Source organism: Trachurus trachurus (genome assembly GCF_905171665.1).
Source record: "Trachurus trachurus genome assembly, chromosome: 19".
NCBI lineage: Eukaryota > Metazoa > Chordata > Actinopteri > Carangiformes > Carangidae > Trachurus > Trachurus trachurus.
In genome coordinates this window covers 19480659-19503255 of record NC_139913.1, presented here as the reverse complement: position 1 = coordinate 19503255, position 22597 = coordinate 19480659, and the positions used below count along the sequence as shown (strand labels likewise).

At 39.1% G+C, this 22597-nt stretch overlaps 6 protein-coding genes across 6 annotated transcripts; 4 read left to right on the top strand and 2 right to left on the bottom strand.

Annotated features, from left to right (window-relative positions):
* Positions 1–15: 15 nt before the first annotated feature.
* Positions 16–1951, top strand: aqp8a.2 (aquaporin 8a, tandem duplicate 2; the record flags this gene model as incomplete). Its single annotated transcript, XM_083993897.1, has 4 exons — positions 16–275; positions 633–759; positions 851–1065; positions 1813–1951. The coding sequence occupies 4 exons, from the start codon at positions 16–18 to the stop codon at positions 1949–1951; spliced, it is 741 nt and encodes a 246-aa protein (XP_083850023.1).
* Positions 1952–2458: 507 nt separating this feature from the next.
* Positions 2459–3936, bottom strand: hbae5 (hemoglobin, alpha embryonic 5; the record flags this gene model as incomplete). The annotated part of the gene is made up of 3 exons (XM_083993637.1): positions 2459–2587; positions 3080–3287; positions 3842–3936. The coding sequence occupies 3 exons, from the start codon at positions 3934–3936 to the stop codon at positions 2459–2461; spliced, it is 432 nt and encodes a 143-aa protein (XP_083849763.1).
* A 2852-nt stretch (positions 3937–6788) lies between these two features.
* Positions 6789–7338, top strand: LOC311002474 (hemoglobin subunit beta-1-like; the record flags this gene model as incomplete). Its single annotated transcript, XM_083993857.1, has 2 exons — positions 6789–7103; positions 7210–7338. 2 exons carry the CDS (start codon positions 6789–6791, stop codon positions 7336–7338), a joined length of 444 nt encoding a protein of 147 aa, XP_083849983.1.
* Positions 7339–11049: 3711 nt separating this feature from the next.
* LOC311002448 (hemoglobin subunit beta-2-like) lies at positions 11050–11738 on the top strand (the record flags this gene model as incomplete). The annotated part of the gene is made up of 3 exons (XM_083993830.1): positions 11050–11141; positions 11225–11447; positions 11610–11738. The coding sequence occupies 3 exons, from the start codon at positions 11050–11052 to the stop codon at positions 11736–11738; spliced, it is 444 nt and encodes a 147-aa protein (XP_083849956.1).
* Positions 11739–14702: 2964 nt separating this feature from the next.
* On the top strand, positions 14703–15386 carry LOC311002987 (hemoglobin subunit beta-2-like; the record flags this gene model as incomplete). Its single annotated transcript, XM_083994621.1, has 3 exons — positions 14703–14794; positions 14878–15100; positions 15258–15386. 3 exons carry the CDS (start codon positions 14703–14705, stop codon positions 15384–15386), a joined length of 444 nt encoding a protein of 147 aa, XP_083850747.1.
* A 2722-nt stretch (positions 15387–18108) lies between these two features.
* hbae4 (hemoglobin alpha embryonic-4) lies at positions 18109–21134 on the bottom strand. Its single transcript, XM_083994020.1, has 3 exons — positions 20727–21134; positions 19882–20086; positions 18109–18538 (listed from the first exon to the last, which is right to left on the bottom strand). Exons 1-3 carry the CDS (start codon positions 20816–20818, stop codon positions 18410–18412), a joined length of 426 nt encoding a protein of 141 aa, XP_083850146.1. The 5' UTR covers positions 20819–21134; the 3' UTR covers positions 18109–18409.
* Between the last annotated feature and the right edge of the window lie 1463 nt (positions 21135–22597).

Here is a 22597-nt window from a genome sequence, read left to right as displayed (position 1 = left end):
AACATCTCTGCAGAAATGGGGGTTGAGAAAATGCAGATGGAAGACACAGACTCTACTCTTATGGAGAAAGGCAAGAAACAACCTGTGTCCAGACCTCCCAACAAATATGAAACCTTGTTCCAGCCCTGCTTTGCTGAGATAGTGGGGACTATGTTCTTTGTTTTCATCGGCTGCGTGTCTGTCATCGAGAATGTGCCGGCAGCTGGACGACTGCAGCCAGCTCTGGTGCACGGACTGGCTGTGGCAGTCATGGTGGCGGTCATGGACAACATCAGGTAAGAGGTTGGGATGTATGTTGGGATGTTGTGTGTGACCAGGGCCCCCTGAAAGAATACTAAAGTGGGCCCCTACCCCCTGACTTTTCCACTTTTTTTCTTAGACTATTATCATTTTTTATTTAACCTACTTTATTTTTATGCTAATGCAGCATTACTACTGTATGAGTATTAGTCAGGGTCTTATGCAGAATAATTCAGTCATACAAAGATTAGACTACTGTTTTTTTTGGGGGGCCCTACTGGTCGCTGGGCCCCTAGAATTATCATCACCTTTCTCCCCTATACGGCCCTGTTTGTGACATTTGGTGAACTTTTTTCAAACTTTTCACCGCCACTTCTCCCACTCACTTGCAGTGGCTCCCATTTCAACCCCCCCTTCACTATTGGCATCTACCTGTGTGGAGGCATGGAGCTGGCGATGGTGGGCCCATATCTTGTGAGCCAGTTGATTGGGGGAGTCCTTGGAGCTGGAATGTCAAAGGTCATTTGAAAACGCACCACATGCTAAAACTGCACGTTATTCTGAAAGGTTATCCTATTTAAAATGTAATCAAAAAGTGTGTTTCTTATAGATAATGACCCCTCCAGAGCGCTACCTCAATGCCACAGGAGCAGCCTTCGATATCCTCCAGTCAGAGAGCCAGCTGTACAGGGCCATCTTTGCAGAGGTGGCCATGACCTGTCTGGTCACCATGGTGGTGCTGCTGGTGGCAGTCAACAACAAGACAAAAACCCCACTGGCTCCTTTCCTGGTGGGCTGCACAGTCATCATCTGCGTCCTGGCTGGGTGAGATAAAAAGACGGATGACCATGATGCAGTAGCCCATGTGTTCAACATTTACACCCAGTTTGATGTAAAAGTAACCAGCTCCTCCTAAAAGGAGATGATAACAACTGACATTTATTTCAATTTAAATAAACTGTGGAAAAAATAATTAACATTTCTGCGAACTGAAATATTCAGTTTGATTGTTCTCCATCTGGTCATGACTTTATAGATGTCACATCTTGTTTTCTTAATCATACTGATCTAATGTTACACTGTTGTTTAATTCTTCCTTGTTTTGAATTATTGTTATTTGTATTATAAATTTGAGATTTCATTCACATCCAGCTTGTAAGAGAAAAACAGATGTTAATGATAACATGCAATATTTATTTTAATTGAATTTCTTTTCAGAGTGATTTATTCTATGGTTTTCTCTGAAAGTCACTTTTTCTGTTTTATATTAACTTTTATAATTCCTAATTTCATTTTTTGAAATCGACACTTCACATGGTCAGAAACAGGCTGAATGTACCTTTATATGATCGAAGTTTTTTCTTTTTTTTTTAAATTTTTTTTTTACTTTTCAGATAATTCATATGAGTAATTTTAGAACTCATAAATACATTGATGGTCTTTATTAATATCTGTGATCCTACTATTAGGAAATTTGACATTTACACATTTTAGATCTCAACAAACAAATATGTAAAGGATGTATACCGTATAAATAATCAACATGTGGCTTATTCCTTCTGGTTGGTGCAGGGGTGATGTATCAGGAACGTGTTTGAACCCCGCCAGGGCTTTCGGTCCAGCTGTGATGACAAACTACTGGACCTACCACTGGGTCTACTGGGTCGGACCAATAGGAGGAGGCCTGGTGGCCGCTGCTCTGCTCAGGTAGGAGACGACACTCCAAGACATAAATAAATACATAGAAATGTCCTGAGCCAGAACAGAGGACTTACAGTGTCTCACTTTCTTCTGTTTCAGGATCGTACTCGGTGATAATAAGTTACGAGTCATTATGAACTCATGACAGCTGCTGTGTTTATTGCCCAGGTAATAATAAACCTGCACGTGTCTCACCAGATACCAGTATAGAATAATGTCATGGTGTTATATACTCAATGTGTAGTTTTCTTTTCTTTTCTTTTTATATCAAATTGTATGATCGTGTGATCACTGCGTGGATTTTTCTGTATGAAATAAAGGATAGAAACTGGTTGATCTTTTTGCCCAGTTTCTTTACATGCGACTGTTCCTTGTGCAAGATGGAAACCACAGATAAGAGACGACACAGTTGTTTTTTGTTGTTTTTTTTTTTATTCTTATGCTGTTTATTCGTCAACTTTTCACCATGGGTTGCATGGTCATGTTGTGACAGACCGCAATCCCCACTGCAGACGGCTTAGCGGTATCTCTCGGCGAGAGCCAAGGCCAGGTTGGTGAGGAATTTGTCCGTGGCGACGTGGGCCTCGGGGGTGAAGTCCTTCGGGAACTTGTTTGCGATCACCACGAGGATGCAGTGGGACAGTATCTGTGGAAGGAGGAAACAGTCTCATAGCAAACAATCTATCTCAACAATTTGATAAAAAAAATAAAAATCAACAGAGCAAGAGAGAAGTGAGTGTGTGTTTCTCCTCCAGTTTCCCTCGACTTAATCTTACTCACTATATCTAAAAAATGTCCTCAATTAAACCTTAAAAAACAAAAGGTAAATGTGTCTTTGTGTTATCAAATTACGTTCAGTTAAGTACCAGATAGATTTAAACACAACTTCAATTGTTCCCCCGCTCCCCACTCAATACTCGTGCGTAATTTGTGCGTAAATCAAGCTCCGTCTGTGCGTAAAAATGCGCGCAGCTGATGCCAGCGAGAGAAAAAAACATCGAGCTGCAGTAATTTCTGCAACAAAATAAATAAATAAATAAGTCAAGGACTAATAAAGTATATCTTAATCTTAATCTTAATAAATAAAACTCATGAAATCCTGATGTGTCAGTGATTATGTCGGTGCCCCCTAGCTCACCTTAAAGTTGGTCGGATCCACTTTAATCTGGAAGGCGTGCTTCTCACTGAGATCCAGCAGGCCGTTGATCATATCATCGATCTTGGCCACGGCCAGACCGACACCGCCCATCACCTTCTTTCCATGGGCCTTCACTGAGGCGGAGTTGGGGGCCAGGTCGGACCAGTGGGAGAAGTAGGTCTTGGTTTGCGGGTAGACGGTGATCATCCTATGGAGAAAAAGAGAAAGAGAAGGAGGCATGTTGGACTGGATGTGGTAGAGAACTGTGCTAGCAACAACACAAACATTCAACATTCAGTGTACACAGTGAAGGTTGATGACTTGTTACGTATATCTCTCGTTTATTTTCTAGCTCCAGTGGCGCAATCGGTTAGCGCGCGGTACTTATAAGGCAGTATCCAGCGGAGTGATACCGAGGTTGTGAGTTCGAGCCTCACCTGGAGCAAGATTGTTGCTTGGAATTCTTACATTATATCGTTCCACGAAGGTCAAGTAACATAACATCATCTGATTACCCTGTATTTGAAAACCACATGTCTTCTTGATTCTTCATTGTAAAACTTACTTACAATTAATCCAATCAAACGTGTCAAACAGACTTTTTTCTCTTGATTTGAAAATACTTCGGTCACTTTGGTAATAAAATTAATCTAACAGTGCTCCATGATGTGCAGGTTGAGAAGTTTTTACAACAGCGATGTATTTGTCAAAATGAAAACAGTGCACAAACTACATTTGAGACACTAGATTTGAGACACTCACCTGCTAAGGGCATCAGCTCCAACGTCATCAGCAGACTTGCCGATTTTGGCCCACAGTGCCTTGACTGCAGCCTTGTCTTTGTCGGTCAAACTCATGTTGGCTTGCGTGTCTCTCCTTCTGTACCTGAAGAGGATGGAAGTGTCCGGTTACTTTGTGAGTTCGACTTAAATTCAGTTGGCTCTGTAGTCACACCCACGAGAACCGGTGCCAAAACGCGTCCACTGACGCAGATGGGACCCTTCATTTACGCCCGATAGCACCGTCAGTGGCCTGATGTGACCTGGTGGGTGCTATCAGGTGGTCACATCAGGCGTCAGTTGGCAAAACAAAAATCCTCATTTACGTTATCAGATGCAAAAGACCGCGTGTATGATGGAAAAGTTTGACATATAGACGTTGAAGGTGTAGTTCACCACGAGGGCATCTGAGGTCACAGGAGTCAGGGACAGAGGTGCAGAAACTCAGAGAGCTGGGAAATAGGTCAAAGAAGCAGCTCACACCTGCACAAGGGGATTAGCAAAATCGAAGGAATGTTTACATGAGCTAAAAAAAAACATCTGGGTGCTTGTTCTCCAAATATTCATTGAAATGAACTCTTGCACCACAGAAGTAAAGATCAGTCTTAGAGTGAAAACTTTCTGTTAACCAGCTTTGTTCTTGAAGTGTCCCTCAAGCGATTCCGAGGATTATATTTATGGGACAACATTAAAGAAAAAACAGTTGAGCCATGAGGTGCATTTAGATACTTGAATTAATCATCTTATTTCATTAATTATCTCATTAACCACCAAGTCAGATCCCACAGCCAAAAACAACACAGACAATACACTCATAGTAGCCTATGCAGCAAATACATACTTGTGTTTTAGTCATTGAGACCTTAAAAGCTGGATGAGAGTGCAGATAAAAACACATCCAGCACAAAAACAAATACATAACACCATGTTTAAAAGCTGTAAGGAGTTATAGATATTATTAATAATAGTACATTTTGTGGGATTATGTTTTAAAAAGAGCAATTTATTCAATAAGATAAAAAATAAGATTAATTTAATTAGATGAAATTACTCCATAATATTATAGGCTTAAACATTTATTTGCATTTCCCGAAGCAGGATGTTTACAAACGGTTAATAAATTCATTAAAAATAAACATATAAAGATGGAAGCGTTTCATATCTCAGCTGTGTGAATCCTATAAGATTTATCTGTGATTGGATTTTTTTTTTTTAATTCGAGCATTTTTGGCTCTGGTCATTAATGAATGTCCTATCATGGGGAGGAAATGTTGCTCATAACCTTTATCACCCAGCTCAAGTATTTTCTTAATCAAGACATATGTGGATGTGGGCAGCGAGTGCGTGGGTGGAGGGGGGCACAGCAGCAGATAACATGAGGGTGGTTTACAGAGATAACGCAGCACTTTGCTGCAGCCTGGCAAACACACAGGTTTCAGGAAATTTAAAAAGTGAGTCCTACTATGAAGTTTTCTTGTTTCTTTGAGAAATAAATACCTAATTGATATTAAATTCTTAACAAGTGCAACAAAGCATTTTCTTAATAACTGAATTAGCCTAAATTGCATTTTAGTAAGCCTTTGTGGATTCTTACAATTGTTTCTCAGGCTGTTTTTACTTAGATAAATTATAAGATGGTATTTTAACAAATGTATTAGTAATGCATGACTGAAAAGCTGTGGTCTTATCTCGCCCAAATAATGTTTACATGTAAAACTAAGGCGAAAAGAGTTCAGTTATAATTACTGGTTCAGTTAAAGGGATATTTCAACATTTTAGCAAATTCGCCTATAGTTTTTGTAGTAGGTTCATTACTTTTAATTGTCGGTGCAAGCTGTTTTTAGATCGGTGGGGGTAGATACACGAACTGCACGGTATTTCCACGTCCCTCATCAAACTAAATACAGAATACAACAACTCCAAAACACTCTCCAGGAAAAGTTGTGACCTGCACATTCACCACGCTATGAAATAATAATGGAACGTTACGAGACGAAGTTGTTTTCAAGGCAAATGCGTAACCGGAAATACATTTCAGATACGGCTGCTGGTGACTGTGACTTTCAAAGAAAGCTCTGGGTATTTGCTTGATGGGTCGTAACGTTACATAATAGGTTATTATTTCATAGCGTGGCGAATATGCAGATCACAACTTTGAGTGTTTTGGAGTTGTTGGATTGTGTATTTATAGTTTAATGAGGGAAACGTGGGAATACCGTGCAGCTCCTGTCTCTGCCCCGCCGATCTAAAAACAGCTTGCACCGACAATTAAAGGTAATCAACCTACTCCTAAAACTATAAGGATTATGGCAATAGGCGAATTTCAAAAACAAAAAAGGACTCGCAACACTGTAGGAGCGATGTTTTTTTTGTTCAATAGGCGAATTTGCCAAAATGTTGAACTATCCCTTTAAAGTTAGGCCTGTGAATGGGGTTAATAGAGTAGAGAGCTAAGAATGAAAATATTCGTGAAAACTGTAAGGAATAGAAAACAAAACAAAAACAAATACTAAATATGCAGTTGATGGTGATTTTACAATCATGTTTAGAAGAGGGTTCCTGGACAAGATGATAAAATAACATCAATTAAAAAAAAAATCCGATTTGCCAAGTTTTTCCTTCACACATGCACACAAGACCTGATCTGCTCCACCCCATAGTTAACATCAGCTATACGTATACGTGCATCATGCAAAAGTGTTCTTAAAGTTGACCTGCATCACAGGTCAAAAAATACTGACGTGAGCCTTTGGCATCTCTACAAATCTGTATTATCAAACTATGCAGGACCTTCTGGACAAGTCTGAAGTTTATCTGCAGCACCTCATCTCCAGCCTATGGCAGCAGCCCTCTGCCTTCTGACCCTGTTAAATAGGCGCTGGTCAGATCTATTCAGCGTTTTGAAAACCTGAACAAACAAAAAAGAAAACATGGTTGAGTGGACTGATCAGGAGCGCGCCACCATCACCAGCATCTTCTCCAACCTGGACTATGAAGATATTGGCCCCAAGGCTCTGTCCAGGTGTCTGATCGTTTACCCCTGGACTCAGAGGTATTTCGGTGGCTTCGGAAGCCTTAACAACGCCGAGGCCATCAAGAACAACCCTAAAATCGCAGCCCATGGAATCACCGTGCTGCACGGTCTGGACAGGGCCATGAAGAACATGGACAACATCAAGGCCACCTATGCCGAGCTGAGCGTGCTGCACTCCGAGAAGCTGCACGTCGACCCCGACAACTTCAAGGTAAAGTTTCCCCCTCCGCAACTTTCCTCTTTATCACTTTATTGTCCTATTTACAAATCACATAAATGAACAGATGAAATAAACCTCATCCACTCCCTCTGTGCAGCTGCTGGCTGACTGCTTGTCAATCGTCGTCGCCGCCAAGATGGGAACCGCCTTCACCCCAGACGTTCAGGCCGCTTGGCAGAAGTTCCTGGCCGTGGTGGTGTCTGCTCTGGGAAGGCAGTACCACTAAACTGCGCAGCGTCCGCGTCGGGAATACCCGGAGGAGATCTCTATCATCTATTCACATGTGTCATGTGTCTCCTCCGTGAAGAAATAAAAGATCACTGAAGCAAAGCTGATCCTGCTTTTCTCCATTTCTTCGTTTACGCGTGTGTAATTACACACAGCCATCGTAGGTTTGGTAACGGTTCGATTAAACAATTCAAGTTTGTCAAAAGAGAAAGAAAACAACAAGTGAAAAGAAAAGAAAAAAGAGAAAATATAGGGGAAAAAATCAGATTAATCATAATTATACTGATATATAGGGTGGGATAGGCAAGAAGTTATTCCAAGTCCATCAGAGAACCACCATACGCAGAGCATTGTAAAAAGAAAAATACATTATATCGAGAATTTCTAAAACATCGAACAGCAGAAGCTGAAAACAAATATAAAAAATATAAAAATAAATTAACTAGCATTATGAGAATACGTAAAAAGGAATATTATAATGAAATATTAGAAAACAACAAAAACAATATTAAAGGTATTTGGAATATTTTGAACAGTATAATAAGAAATGGCTCTAGACAGACTAATTACCCCGAATATTTTATTGATAATGATTTAAATGTTGATAATATTGAGGAGGTGGTTAATAAGTTCAATCATTTCTTTGTAAGTGTTGGACCGAAATTGGCAGAAAAAATCCCCGATCCACCAATGACTGGAAGTGAGGAGGTCATAGAAAGGAATCCTTCTTCTATGTTTCTCAGAGCAATAGAAGAAAAAGAAATTATAGAAACTGTTAATAAATGTAAAAACAAGATGTCATCTGACTGTCATGACATAGACATGAAAACAGTAAAAAGGGTTATTGCTGGGATTTCTAAACCACTCACTCATATCTTCAATTTATCATTCCAAACCGGGCAATTTCCTCATAAAATGAAACTAGCAAAAGTAACACCGCTGTACAAAACTGGGGATCGTCACCACTTCACAAATTACAGGCCTGTTTCTCTTCTTCCTCAATTCTCAAAAATACTAGAAAAACTTTTTAATAACCGATTGGACAGTTTTATAGAAAAACACAACTTACTCAGTAACAGTCAATATGGTTTCAGATCAAACCATTCAACATCACTTGCTCTAACAGAACTTATAGAAACTATAACAGATTCCATAGATAAAAAGCAATATGCAGCAGGAGTATTCATTGATCTAAAAAAAGCATTTGATACAATTAACCACAATAGATTGATTTATAAATTGGAGCAATATGGGATCAGGGGGGTTGCCTTGAATTGGGTGGGAAGTTATTTGAGAAACAGGCAGCAATATGTGAAGATGGGAGACTGTTCGTCAGAATGTCTGGATATTGCATGTGGTGTCCCCCAGGGGTCAGTGTTGGGACCCAAACTCTTTGTCCTATATATTAATGACATCTGTAATGTGTCTAGTCTAGTTAAACGTATTTTATTTGCAGATGACACAAACATTTTTTGTTCTGGTGAAAATTTGCAGCAACTTTTGGATGTCATCACTTCAGAGTTAAGTAAAATTAAAAAATGGTTTGACAAGAATAAATTATCACTAAATCTGAACAAAACAAAAATCATGTTATTTGGAAACTGTAAAATACACAATCAAATACAGGTACAAATAGATGGTGTAAATATTGAAAGAGTAAATGAAAATAAATTCCTGGGAGTGATAATAGATGACAAAATTTGCTGGAAACCTCACATAAAACATATCAAATCTAAACTGTCTCGCAGTATTTCAGTTTTGGTAAAAGCAAAGCATGTCCTGGATCATAAATCACTCTATATTCTGTACAACTCACTGATTCTTCCTTATTTAGAGTACTGTACAGAGACATGGGGAAACACATACAAAACTGCACTTCAGCCACTTTTCATACTGCAAAAAAGAGCAATGAGAATTATTCACAGGGTTGATTATGGGGCACACACCAATGACTTATTTTGGAAATCTAAAACTCTAAAATTGTTTGATTTGGTGGAGCATAAAACAGTCCAAGTATTATATAAAGCAAGGAACTATCTGCTACCAAGAAATATTCAGAGAATGTTTCATGAAAGAGAGCAAGGTTATGATTTAAGAGAGAAATCAAATCTAAAGGTTGGTAGAGCTCGCACAACAAAGAAAAGTTTCTGTATCACCATTTGTGGAGTAAAACTGTGGAATAATATGAGTACTAAAATCAAAAACATTTTGAGTGTAATCATGTTTAAAAAGAGACATAAAGAAATGATTCTCCAGAGGTACATTGAATAATTCACACAAGGTGTTTGATTACTTACTAATTGGATTAAAATCTGTAATGTGTAAAATGTTTAATTAGAACATATAGTTAAAATTATAGGGGTAGGATTAGATAAGTTTATACTTCTTCCTACTCCTTTTCGCTCATGTAAACTGCGTTGCTTATGAGATGTTGTGTATACATTTTTCTGTTCACTTATTATATTATTATTTTATCTTATTTATTTTATTTTTTTTACACTGTCGTTTACATGATCGAAATAAAGATATCAATCAATCAATCAATCAATCAATCAATCAATCAATTGGAAGACATTACAATTTACATTTATCCCCTCAAATGCATCACAATTTGGACTCTTCTGCTCTCATTTGATTATTTAAACCCCAGGTATGAGATGATACTTAATGATTTATATATAAAATTAACCAATATCCTGTTATTATGTTCACAATGGGGAAAAAAGGATTATATGGCGAACAAGTTAAACAACATCAATAATAGCGAATTTTCTCTTTATACATTGTGTTACACGTACATGCATATCTTATTGCGTGAAAAACCTCATGTGTTTATTACATTGCTATATATACAAATAATAAGACTGACTGGAGACCGTAGCTGCTCCTATGTGTAAACTGAGGGAAGTCATTGCACTTGCCTCCTACTGTGTTTCTTATAGGGTCAGCTGAGGACAAGGGGCTCTAGGTCTTTAGATTTTTTCTGATGCATACACTTACGCATTTGGACCATATCTCATGCTTCAGTTCAAAACAGATAAGAGCTGCGACGCGCGAGGACGAGAGCAAAAAAGGTGGAAAAAACCGCAGAGTCATGTCTTCAACCAGCAGAGTGGGACACAGTCTCTAACATGGGTTTTGTTTTAAATCATTAGTGCTTTCCTCTCACCACCAAATGATTTGCAGCTGCATGCAAGTTGGAAAAAAGAAAATGTTCATGGGAAGCAAAATAAATAAAAAATAAAAAACTGAGCACAATTAAAAAACTAAATCAAATATACGCTATAATATAATACCTTTGCAGATGTATTTGGAAGAGGGTTCATTTTAGACAATATAAATGAAAAGTGTTCGTTCACATGCACGTAAAACCTGATCCGTTCCATTGTTTGATTCTGTAATTAACAGGTTATCACGTGCATCCTACAAAACTGTTCTTAAAGTTGACCTGGACACAAAAAGGTTATGACTCATCATCTCCAAAAAAAAGGCTTAAGTTAAATAAATAAAAATAAATCTGTATAACAATCCATCCAGAACATTTTAGACATGTCTGAAGTTTATCTGCAGCACCTCATCTCCAGCCTATGGCAGCAGCCCCCTGCTGCAGGGTGGGGGGCGCTCTGACCCTGTTAAATAGACGCTGATGGGACTGAGACAATACTCAGCGTTTTTGTTTGAAGCCTGAACAAAAAAAGAAGCAAGAAACATGGTTGCGTGGACTGATCAGGAGCGCGCCACCATCACCAGCATCTTCTCCAACCTGGACTACGAAGATATTGGCCCCAAGGCTCTGTGCAGGTATGGAGAAGAACACTGTTCTGCAAACATGTGTGCACTGTTTGTTCTCTTTCTCCAACTCACCTGTGTCCTCCCTCATGCAGGTGTCTGATCGTTTACCCCTGGACTCAGAGGTATTTCGGTGCCTTCGGAAACCTCTACAACGCTGAGGCCATCAAGAGCAACCCTCAAATCGCAGCCCATGGAATCACCGTGCTGCACGGTCTGGACAGGGCCATGAAGAACATGGACAACATCAAGGCCACCTATGCCGAGCTGAGTGTGCTGCACTCCGAGAAGCTGCACGTCGACCCCGACAACTTCAAGGTAAAGTTTCCCCGTCCGCAACCTTTCTCTCCATCACTTTATTGTCCGATTTACAAATCACAAAACCCCCACACATTCACTAAGATTTTCCATTTTTAATAAACACCAAATCACATTAATGAATAGATGAAATTAACCACATGATTCACTCCCTCTGTGCAGCTGCTGGCTGACTGCTTGTCCATTGTCATCGCCGGCAAGATGGGAACCGCCTTCACCCCAGACGTTCAGGCCACTTGGCAGAAGTTCCTGGCCGTGGTGGTGTCTGCTCTGGGAAGGCAGTACCACTAAACTGTGCAGCGTCCGCACTGGAGTTTGTTCACAGGTGTTATGTGTCTCCTCCGTGAAGAAAATAAAAGTCTACTGAAGCAAAGCTGAACCTGCTTTTCTCCATTTCTTCGTTTACGCGTGCGTAATTACGCACAGCCATCATAGGTTACAGGTAACAGTTGGATCAAATTATTCAACTTTATGAAGAGAGAAGAAGAAAAGGTTAATCATAATGATACTGACACTTCCAATAGAGTGACCTCTCAAACTAATGTCATGTGTATCTTTGGCACTGATTTTGAGAATCACCACTGGAACAGCAACAGGCCATCACAGTCCATCAGAGAACCGCCCGAGAAACTACAATTTTCTTTTGTCCCCTAAATGCATGCCATTTTGGACTCTTCGGTCAAGAACCTCAGCTGAGCTTAAGTTCATAAATCAACCTTAATTTGTTTGAATGAAATTGTTTGATGTTGCACAGCGCACTAATAACATTTGAGCTTACAATACAAGTTCAACCGCAAAATGTTAGATTGAAATGTTACTTAAATGTTTTACAAATATAATTAAACATTATCGTGTTCTCATGTTCACAGTGAAGAATTATAATATATATTATATGGAGGACAACATCATCATGAACAACAAGTCCTTCCTTGGACAATGGGTTAATTACGTTGTACGTATAGCCTATGTATATTTTCTTGTGTGATAAACCTCAAAGTTTTCGAAACATTTCTTGAAGTGAACTGTTGATTTGATTTGATTTATTTATTTGGCACAATTTTAAAACAGTGCAAGGAGGGAACGAAGCCTAGAAGGCTTGTACAAAGTTCCACTCCATCATAGAATTACATTAACTCAAGATAAACAATGTTCTTCAATTATCTCTTTGGTAACACTTCATATGACCTATCTCTCTATAACCATACTTAAAATGAGTTATAATGCAGTCATAACACTGTATAACTATAGTTATAAACACTCATAAATGATCATAATGCTTTATAACAATAATCATAACACACTATAAAGCATTTTCATGACTTATAAGGTCAGGTATTATAATACGATATAATTGTTAGTAACTCGCTGACAATGCCCACATGGATAATGTATTATAGATATAGTTATAATGTGTTATAATTGGCTTATAAACGTGTATAACTATCATTATGAACACTCATAAATCATCATAAGGCTTTATAACAATAAGCATAACACATTACAGAGCATTATAACTCTATTATAATACTTGACCTTATAAGCCATTATGAAATGCTCTGTGTTATGTTTATTGTTATAAAGCCTTATGATGATTTATGAGTGTTTATAATAATAGTTATACACCTTTATAACCCAATTATAACACATTATAACTATATTTATAATGCATTATCGATGCGGGCATTGTCAGCCAGTTACTAACCGTTATAGCGTATTATAATACCTGGCCTTATAAGTCACAATAAAATGTTTTATAGTGTGTTATGATTATTGTTATAAATGAGTATGATCACTTATGAGTGTTTATAACTACAGTACTATAACTGTATTATAACTCATTATAAGTCTGGTTATAATGCGTTATAGAGGCGTCAAATAAAGTGTTACCAATGTTTTAATAAATGTCATTCTTTAGTAATAATTAGACTGAATGCAGACATGTTGGTCCTGTGTAAGCTGAGGGAAGCCCCACATTCCCGTATTGTGTTTTTTAGGGTCAGTTGAGGACAAAGAGGATTAAAGTCTTCACATCAATTTTTTTTTCTGTGTGACGCATGAACTTACGCATTTGGCCCATATCTGAGGCTGCAGTTCAAAACAGATACCAAAACTGGCCACATATGAAAAAAAATGTGTTCATGGAAGGTAAAAGAAAAAAAAAGAGCACAACTCAAAAACCAAACCAAATGCATTTTAATGAACTATCCCACATAAACCTTTACAGAGATTCAAAACAAATTTTTACAATACTTAATATTTGCTACAGCTGCAGCCACCTCAGTATGAAATCTTGACCCAGCCCACATCACCATCATCTGCACCCACCCATCGTTTTTTAAATTTATCAACGCACACAGGCAGTGGTGCGGTGCGGTGTGGTGCAGCAGCTAGACAGACTGTAACTTCTCAGTGAATACAGCAGGTGGCCCCATTGCTACACCCCATGAAAGAGCAGCAGTTTTCACTAATTTATGAATTTTATTTACAGATCATTTTAAATCTGAAAATACATCTACTATTGCACATCTCAGCATTTATTTTGTAGTAAGCTGAGCATTCCGCTAAACTGAATTGCCCCTCTGGGATAAATGAAGTCGTCTGAAGTATGTAGGCTCTGGTAGTTTGAACATTTTCATACTTGTTATAGTGAAGACTGATCCTGTCTCACATGGGTTAAAGGAGCAGACCTTGCGATGAAAAGAAAACACTGATAAACACTTAAAAAAAACAGAATTTAAGATGCTTAAATTGCAGGTATTTTTTGCAGTTTTATTTAGAGAAGGGTTCATTTTAGTCAATGTAAATGTCATAAATACATTTAAATAAAACTTGCCATGTTTTTCCTTCACATGCACATAAAGCCTGGTCTGTTTCATTGTTTGACTGCAATTAACAGGTTATCACGTGCATCCTACAAAACTGTTCTTAAAGTTGACCTGGACACACTCATCGACTAAAATAATAATAATAATAATAATAATAATAATAATAATAATAATAATAATAATAATAATAATAATGCAGTTAAATTTGGGCATCTCTATAAATCTATACGTATACCAATGAACCAAACCATCCAGAACCTTCTGGACAAGTCTGAAGTTTATCTGCAGCACCTCATCTCCAGCCTATGGCAGCAGCCCTCTGCTGCAGGGTGGAGGACGCTCTGCCGTGTTAAATAGACGCTGGTCGGGCTGAGCTAACATTCAACCTTATTTTTTGTTTGAAGCCTGAACAAAAAAAGAAGCAAGAAACATGGTTGCGTGGACTGATCAGGAGCGCGCCACCATCACCAGCATCTTCTCCAACCTGGACTACGATGATATTGGCCCCAAGGCTCTGTGCAGGTATGGAGAAGAACACTGTTCTGCAAACATGTGTGCACTGTTTGTTCTCTTTCTCCAACTCACCTGTGTCCTCCCTCCTGCAGGTGTCTGATCGTTTACCCCTGGACTCAGAGGTATTTCGGTGCCTTCGGAAACCTCTACAACGCTGAGGCCATCAAGAGCAACCCCAACATCGCAGCCCATGGAATCACCGTGCTGCACGGTCTGGACAGGGCCATGAAGAACATGGACAACATCAAGGCCACCTATGCCGAGCTGAGCGTGCTGCACTCCGAGAAGCTGCACGTCGACCCCGACAACTTCAAGGTAAAGTTTCCCCGTCCGCAACCTTTCTCTCCATCACTTTATTCTTCGATTTACAAATCACAAGGCCCCCCCCCCCCCCCCCCCCCCCCCCCCCACACACACACACACACACACATTCACTAAGATTTTAACCACATGATTCACTCCCTCTGTGCAGCTGCTGGCTGACTGCTTGTCTATTGTAATCGCCGCCAAGATGGGAACCGCCTTCACCCCGGAGATTCAGGCCACTTGGCAGAAGTTCCTGGCCGTGGTGGTGTCTGCTCTGGGAAGGCAGTACCACTAAACTGTGCAGCGTCCGGACTGGAGTTTGTTCACATGTGTTAATGTGTCTCCTCCGTGAAGAAAATAAAATTCTACTGAAGCAAAGCTGAACCTGCTTTTCTCCATCTCTTCTTTTACGCGTGCGTAATTACGCACAGCCATCATAGGGTTGGCAACGGTTGGATCAAAGAATTCAAGACAAACAGACAAAAGAAAAAATATAATAAATCAGGGTAATCATAGTAATATCCTGTGCACAGTGAGGATTTTTTCCCCCACTGTTATAAAACAAAATATATAACAACGCTAATAACTTACTTTGATCTTTGGCAACACGAATCAGTTGCTTCTATATTCGCACTGCACAGTATGTTTTTTATTGTGGAAATAAATGATATAGATAGATATATCATAGCTGTAGCTGCAGGTCGGTGATAGGCTCCCTGAACCTGATTGCACAAAGCCTGTATCTGCTTAGGCATTAAAAACAAAAGAAAAAGAAAACACACCTCTGGATTTGTTCGTTGTCATTTATTAGTGCAAGCTGTCTCAGAAACTTCTGAACAAATTAGCTAGTTAGTTTTTTATGGTCAGCTGAGGATCTGGGTCACCAGATCTAGTTTTTTCTGTGTGATACACTCACATTTGGACCATATCTCAGGCTGCAGTTCAAAACACATAAGAGCGAAACCGCAGTCATAATAAGCAGAGTGGAACACTTTCAAACATGGTTTTTATTTTAATTCATTATTGCTTTCTTCTCACCACCAAAATAAAAAAAATCAACCCGAATGCATTTAAATTAACTACCCCACTGATTTTGGACAATCAAATTAAATCTTTCAACATTTAATATTTGCTACAGCTGATGGAGCGCCACCTCAGCATCAACCCTGGCCCCGCCCACCGACCCCAGCCGCCATAGATAGATTGAGATTTGGTTTGTGAATGTATCAGTATCAGTTCACACGGACAGTGAGGTGCAGCAGCAGTCAAGAAGCAGAGTGTAACTTCTCACTGAATCCAGCAGGTGGCGCCATGTCTACATCTGGCCTCATGAAAATGGACGGTAAGTTCTGCAGGCTTCACTTATGACTCTCATTTACAGCTAGTTTGAAATCTGAAAACAGTTTTTGTTGCAGTGCACATGTCAGCATTTGTCTTTTTAAAATTTTTGTAGTAGACTTTGACATGTGAACATTATCTATATTAGAAAGTCTTTACACACTTCTTCAAAATCAAAATCATCAGCAATCAAGTTACGTTACGTGAATGTGTACTGGTGTCTGGTTTCTGGAGCTGCTAATGGAACAACTAGGAAATAAGATGTCACTGTTTGCTACTTTCAGCACCAGAGACAGCTCAGGATTTAAACAGTTTATTTCAGCAGTTATTGCAGAATTTATTACAACTTTATTTTTAACACAGAGACAGTTGAGTAAATGCAAATCTGTGCATCATAGATCATTTTAGATGTATGATTGATGATGTTGCCTTGTGAAAGATTGGATTGTTTTAGTCCCAAATCTGTTGTTTATTAATACTAATGAATGAGTTCTATGAAATCATTTTACATTTTCCATGTTCCTTGTCCACAATACACACTGACTATTACTTTTTACACAAAGGTTAAAACACAGATATTGAGCCTGATCTAACTGATATTGATAGAAAACATATTGATTGCCTTCACTATGAAGTTACCAGTATTGTTAAAAAACACATACATGGTTTCCAACACTGGTATTTGATTTGTGATATCCTTTGTCAAACTTATTCAGTGACCACTAGATGTCGCACTGTTACCGTGTGAAGCATCACTACCACCAGCTTCTCACCCAGCAGCCTACAATGTGGTTAATGTCCCGTTGAACACCAGTGACACATGACAGCTGCTAAACAAGTCAACAACATTGTAACTGCAAAAGATGGACCTAAACACGACAACAACACTATATCAGACTGCCCAGAACACACTTTATAAACTGTAACAACATTATTAGAAAGTACACTCTTGAAAAAGTTACGCTATTAATGTAAAACTTATGTTGAGCAGATGGGCATCTCCTCTACAACAACTTCCTCTTCTGCCTCTTTTTCTTATTCGTCGCATTTATTGGTGGAGCGGCTCACTGCAGCCTATGTGAAAATAGCTAGGCTCATGTTTTTTGTTTCTTTCGCTTTTTTTGGACGAGGTTCATTTAGATAAATTGATATTTGTTAGGATATGTATGTAAAGGCGCAATTTTGCTTATAAAACGATAATTTAAAGTAACACTATCGCAAATTCCAATTCTTTGTTTGGCCACTAGATGGGGCCAGTGGTGCAGCGTATCTTGTATCTTTGTGTACAGATAGTTATGGCTCCCCTGGACCTATTGCATGTTTCCATTTTTTTTATTGCTAATACTGCTGTATTTGCGATAGTGCTACTTTAAAGTTGTATTATTTTGGATGTGTCTGTGTCTACACCATGGGCTCCTTTCCGTCTTTCAAGGTTGATGTCGTTTCACATTTATTTTGGCATGTGAAAATCATTTTTGCATGATACAAGTTTGTCATTTAGTAAGTCATCAGTCATGGATTACACGCTGAAGAAGTCACCTTTGTCATCTTCAGTTAGCAATGGTACTGTATAGCCTACTGTTCTGGGTGGAGGCCGGGAATATTAATATAGGCTAATAATGACTTTTCTAAAGTTATCAGAAGTATGCTCGTTTCCAAAGAAAAACAAAATATATCTATATTCAGTCTCATATTTATTACACATTTATTTTTTGCATGATACATGACTGCAAGATACAGTCTCCATAAAATCAAGAGTCACATCTCTCATGAGGAAATTAATTTTGATGCATTATTAAGTCCTAAATGTTATAGTGTTCTACAGCATAACAAATTGTAGCATATTAAGTACAAGTTTTTATCACCACAAAGATTACATAACAACAACAATTACACAGAAATACTACATATCATGTAGTATCATATAAATATAAATTGTATAAATGTCTTGTATAGTTCTTAGAAGCATGTGGCTGAGTCTCATCTGTATTTCTCAGCGAGCACAGCTGCGAAGGCCGACAGGTACTTGTCCATTGCTGCGTGTGCAACCGGCGAGAAGTCATCGCCCATGTGACAGGCCAGAGTGACGAGCATACAGTGTGAGAAGAGCTGCAGGAGAGATGAGAGTTTGTTACTGACACAGAACTGAAGAAGAGTCAACAAACATGTGAGGAGATTTGATTTAACTTACTGTTGTTGGTTTATTAAAGGGGACATTTATGGAAATATCACTTTTTAAAAGCTCTTTAACATATATTTCGGTGTTTGTCTTGCCTTCCAGCCCCCAAAATGTGAGAATTTCAGACTCCCTAGGTTGAAATCCATGTGGTTTTACGAGTTGTTCCCTCAGTTGTCTTCTAGTAATGTAACTAGGGTTCAAATTTGCATAACCCCACCCCTACCTGGGACCGGTAGGACGGGCAGGGCGGGGCAAGCAGTGGTTCATTTGCATTTAAAGGGACAGGCACTGAAACCAGCCGTTCTGAACAGGGCGGTTTTGAGAGGATGAAAAGAGCTGTGATGTTTGATCCTTGGGGTATTTTGACCAAAGCATGTCACAGACATATCTTTAAGACAGCTGGGAACTTTTTTAATCTGTGGAAAGGGGGCATAATATGTCTCCTTTAATCTTCTATAAGTAAGAAATTAAAATAAAATGCAACACCAAATTAAGACTAACTTTAGAAAATTGAATTTCCTTCTTCTTGTTCGGGCAAAAATTAGCTTTTCCTGTAGAAAGCATGTGAGTGCCACCTCATCCCCATCATGCCAATTTGTACTGTGTTAGATTTCTTTTAACAAGGAAAATGTAAATCAGTATGTTTTCTCAGTTTTGCACAGTGGTGAGGAAACATGTCTAAACACTACTGTATAGTTACCTATACATTCAGAATAACAGTGATCCCTGCAATATGCAGGACCAAACAAGTGCAAACAAGAGGTGACCAACCACACAGCACTTTGCATGAGAGCAATTCTGTTTTCAAGCCCAGATCTGTTGTGTGTCCGCACCTTCCACTCACATGAGACAGACACACTGTTCAAATGTTTTTATACATGTGGTAACAACTAGAAATACCAGAGGACTCCAATCCTAAAGCTCACATTTTCTGACACAGACTTTCAGTGTTGTTGAGAAGTGAGAATACCACTTATAGGGTGTTTTTTGGAACCCACTGCATTCATTTCACTTCAGTTTCTTGTGGAGGTAAAACTTTATGGAGGCATTTGACCATGTTTATCACATACACAAGTATGCTGCACTTCTTTTGAAGACTTTAACAGGAGCAGCACAATACATTGCATTATTGTTTCTTCAATATAGTGCAATACCTACAAAGACCTGTGTTTTCTTGTATTAGAAAAAATATGTCACAAAAATGCTTGCTCTGGGGCACATGTTGTTTGATTTGGTCTGATATTGACTTTCTGCTTTGTCTGAGGAGCTGCACCTTGAAGTTAGTCGGGTCTATCCGCAGCTGGTAGGCATGCAGGGTCTGCAGAGGGGCCAGTGTGACGGTCAGCTGGCTGATGTCTTTGGCTCCCTCCGCTATGGCCAGGACGATCTTCTTCCCATGAGAGAGCAGGTGAGCGGAGCGAGCGCTGATGTCTAGATGGGAGAAGTACGTCTTGGTGCCTGGGTAAGAGGCAAACATCCTATGGGGAAGTGAACAGTGAAATGAATTTTAATGAGTGTGAAATGGTTTGTTACTGATACCAAATACCAAATTGGCAATTTGTTGCTGCCGCCACCTGGTTGGTTGTGGTTGCTTAATGAATAATTTATAGGCATCTTTCAAAGCTATAGATATTAATAACATTTAAGTAAATGGTTACTGACATTTGATTCTCCAGAAACTAGGGCTGCACACTATGCAACATGACAAAGTGTAATACCCAAATCAATTCTGTCAAGGTAAAATATGTCACAACATGGTTGTGCATTGTCTGTACCATAAGTGTTGTGTTTCCCTGGTTAAGAAATCATAAACTCAAGATGTAAAGGAGCATGACGCTATAAGATCCAACAAAAATCACATCATCAATTTTAGATATAGTGTAATAAGCCTTTTCTACTTATAATACAACATCAACAGAAGTTAGGGAGTCAATAGTAGGGGATTAGATCTTCATAGATGAGCATTAATGAACACACACCAGACTTATTAAGTAGAGAGGCAGGTTATATATCATGATATTTTTAATGATTCTGAATGAAACACATGTTTTCCCAAGAGTTTATTCCACCGCAGCTACTTTGTATTTTAGAAAAATCTACACAACATTGTGGACCTACCTAAGAAGCGCATCTGAGCCAAGATCTTCAGCCACAGGAGTCAGTTTTTCCCATATTTCTGCAAGTAGCTCCTTCTCCCTATTTGAGAGCATTGCAGCCTATTGCATTGATCAGCAGAGAGTCAAGTGTAGCTGGATATCCAGAGTGAGAGACGACTTAACAGCAGAGGTCAGAGAGGAGATCACAATAGGCGACAAAGGTGTTAATCAACCATTTTATCACCAAAATTAACAATGAAACTAAGAATTGTGAAGAAGATGAAGTAAGAATTCCTCCCGTGTGATAAAATGAGGTGCAGCAGTGAAGGTCTCTGGCAGCAGCCTTGTTGTTTCTCTCCTCTGCCTTATCGGACAGCAGCCAGGGTTAGGGTGGGGACTCCACACCACTGCACTATCTGCTGCTTTACGTGCGTCACACTGGTTATTTCTACCATATCACACATGGTTGACCTCAAAATGCACCAGTTTAGGTAAAAGAGTATTTTTAGATGTTATTCATTCCTCTCAGCTTCCAATTAGTAACATAGGTTAGTGTAAAAATGAAAAACACATAAGGCAATACAACCTGTTTTTCTTCACATACTGTTCAATAAACATGAATTTGATTAAAAAACAACAACAACAAAAAAAACAACACACATTTTCTGACCGTTTCTCTTCCTCCTTGACTTGATATCTGAATATGAATTGGTATATACAGTATGGGCCGAGGATTTCAGGTCCGATGATATTTTGCAGTTTGGAGCAGGCTTTTGCAGATAAAGTCCTTCAGCTGCTGCTATCTGCAGCCCCATACGCTGTTGCTCACAAGACACTGGGCATGTGGCCAAAATGTGTTAGACACTATTGTGAGGACCACAACATGACACTATAGAGAAGCTTATCTCTGCTGTTTACGGCCAGTTTGTGTCTTGAGTGAGGCCACTGTGCACAGCCAGAAATGTGACTGTGAAGAGTTGGGTTTTTAGTGATGCTCACATTTGCCTTAGAGCTAATCTATAATATAAAGATGGCCCTAAACTCATGGTCTGCAGTCTGATAATCTGAGAAAACAGATGTTAAATTAGGAATCTGCATATTCCTCACCATTGGTGGTGAAACAACAAAGGTCTTCACACAGGACGTCTCTTTAAGAACAAGAGAATCGAAATCAAGCAAACCAGCCTCTGGTTAATAATAATATTTATATTGTGCTTTTTGTAGTGCTGTTCTATTTGTCATACCAAATCTGAACCTGGCTTTGTGGCCTAGCACAGTGAAGAGAGAGACAGGAAACGGGGAATTACATGCAGGAAGGCGCTGCCTGATGCGGGATTCGAACCATGGTCCGCCTGCAGCAAGGACTATAGCCTCAACATGGGGCAGCAGCTCTACCAAGTGAGCTAAACGCTGCCCCCACTTTGCCCACTTTTTGATCAGACTTGATTCAATTCAGTTTTGGTGTGGACCTGCACAAATGCTCAGCAAATCACTTGGACTATTCAAAGACTAGAACAACATAAAACATGACAAAACTATGCCAATTCTTGTTATATATTTTAAACATTCATCTAATAGGAATAGAGGAAATACAAGAGGACCAGTTGGCTGCATGGGGGCTGGACCAGGAAACCTTTAGGCCACACATTAGGCCCACATACACACTCTACCCACCACCATGCAAGCAGGGTTTCTAGAGCTCTTGATGATTGCCCCTTGGTTATCACTCATAAAGCATATTTCAGGTTTTTCACCAGTACAGGTAAAAAGAAAAAAACTCACACAACTCAGACAGATTGTGATGGGTTTGAAGGGATTAAAGCTTGAGAGAGAAGATAAATGAGAGGAACCACAAGAGGAAACACACAAACATTCTTGTTTAAAAAGAAAAAC

Bases quoted from the DNA above. Each gene is read 5' to 3' on its own strand.
- hbae4 (XM_083994020.1), bottom strand. From the start codon at position 20,818: ATGCTCTCAAATAGGGAGAAGGAGCTACTTGCAGAAATATGGGAAAAA. The intron at 20,087-20,726 runs GTAGGTCCACAA...ACTTCCCCATAG, and splicing joins GGCTCAGATGCGCTTCTTAG to GATGTTTGCCTCTTACCCAG. The intron at 18,539-19,881 runs GTGCAGCTCCTC...TCTCTCCTGCAG, and splicing joins TAGACCCGACTAACTTCAAG to CTCTTCTCACACTGTATGCT.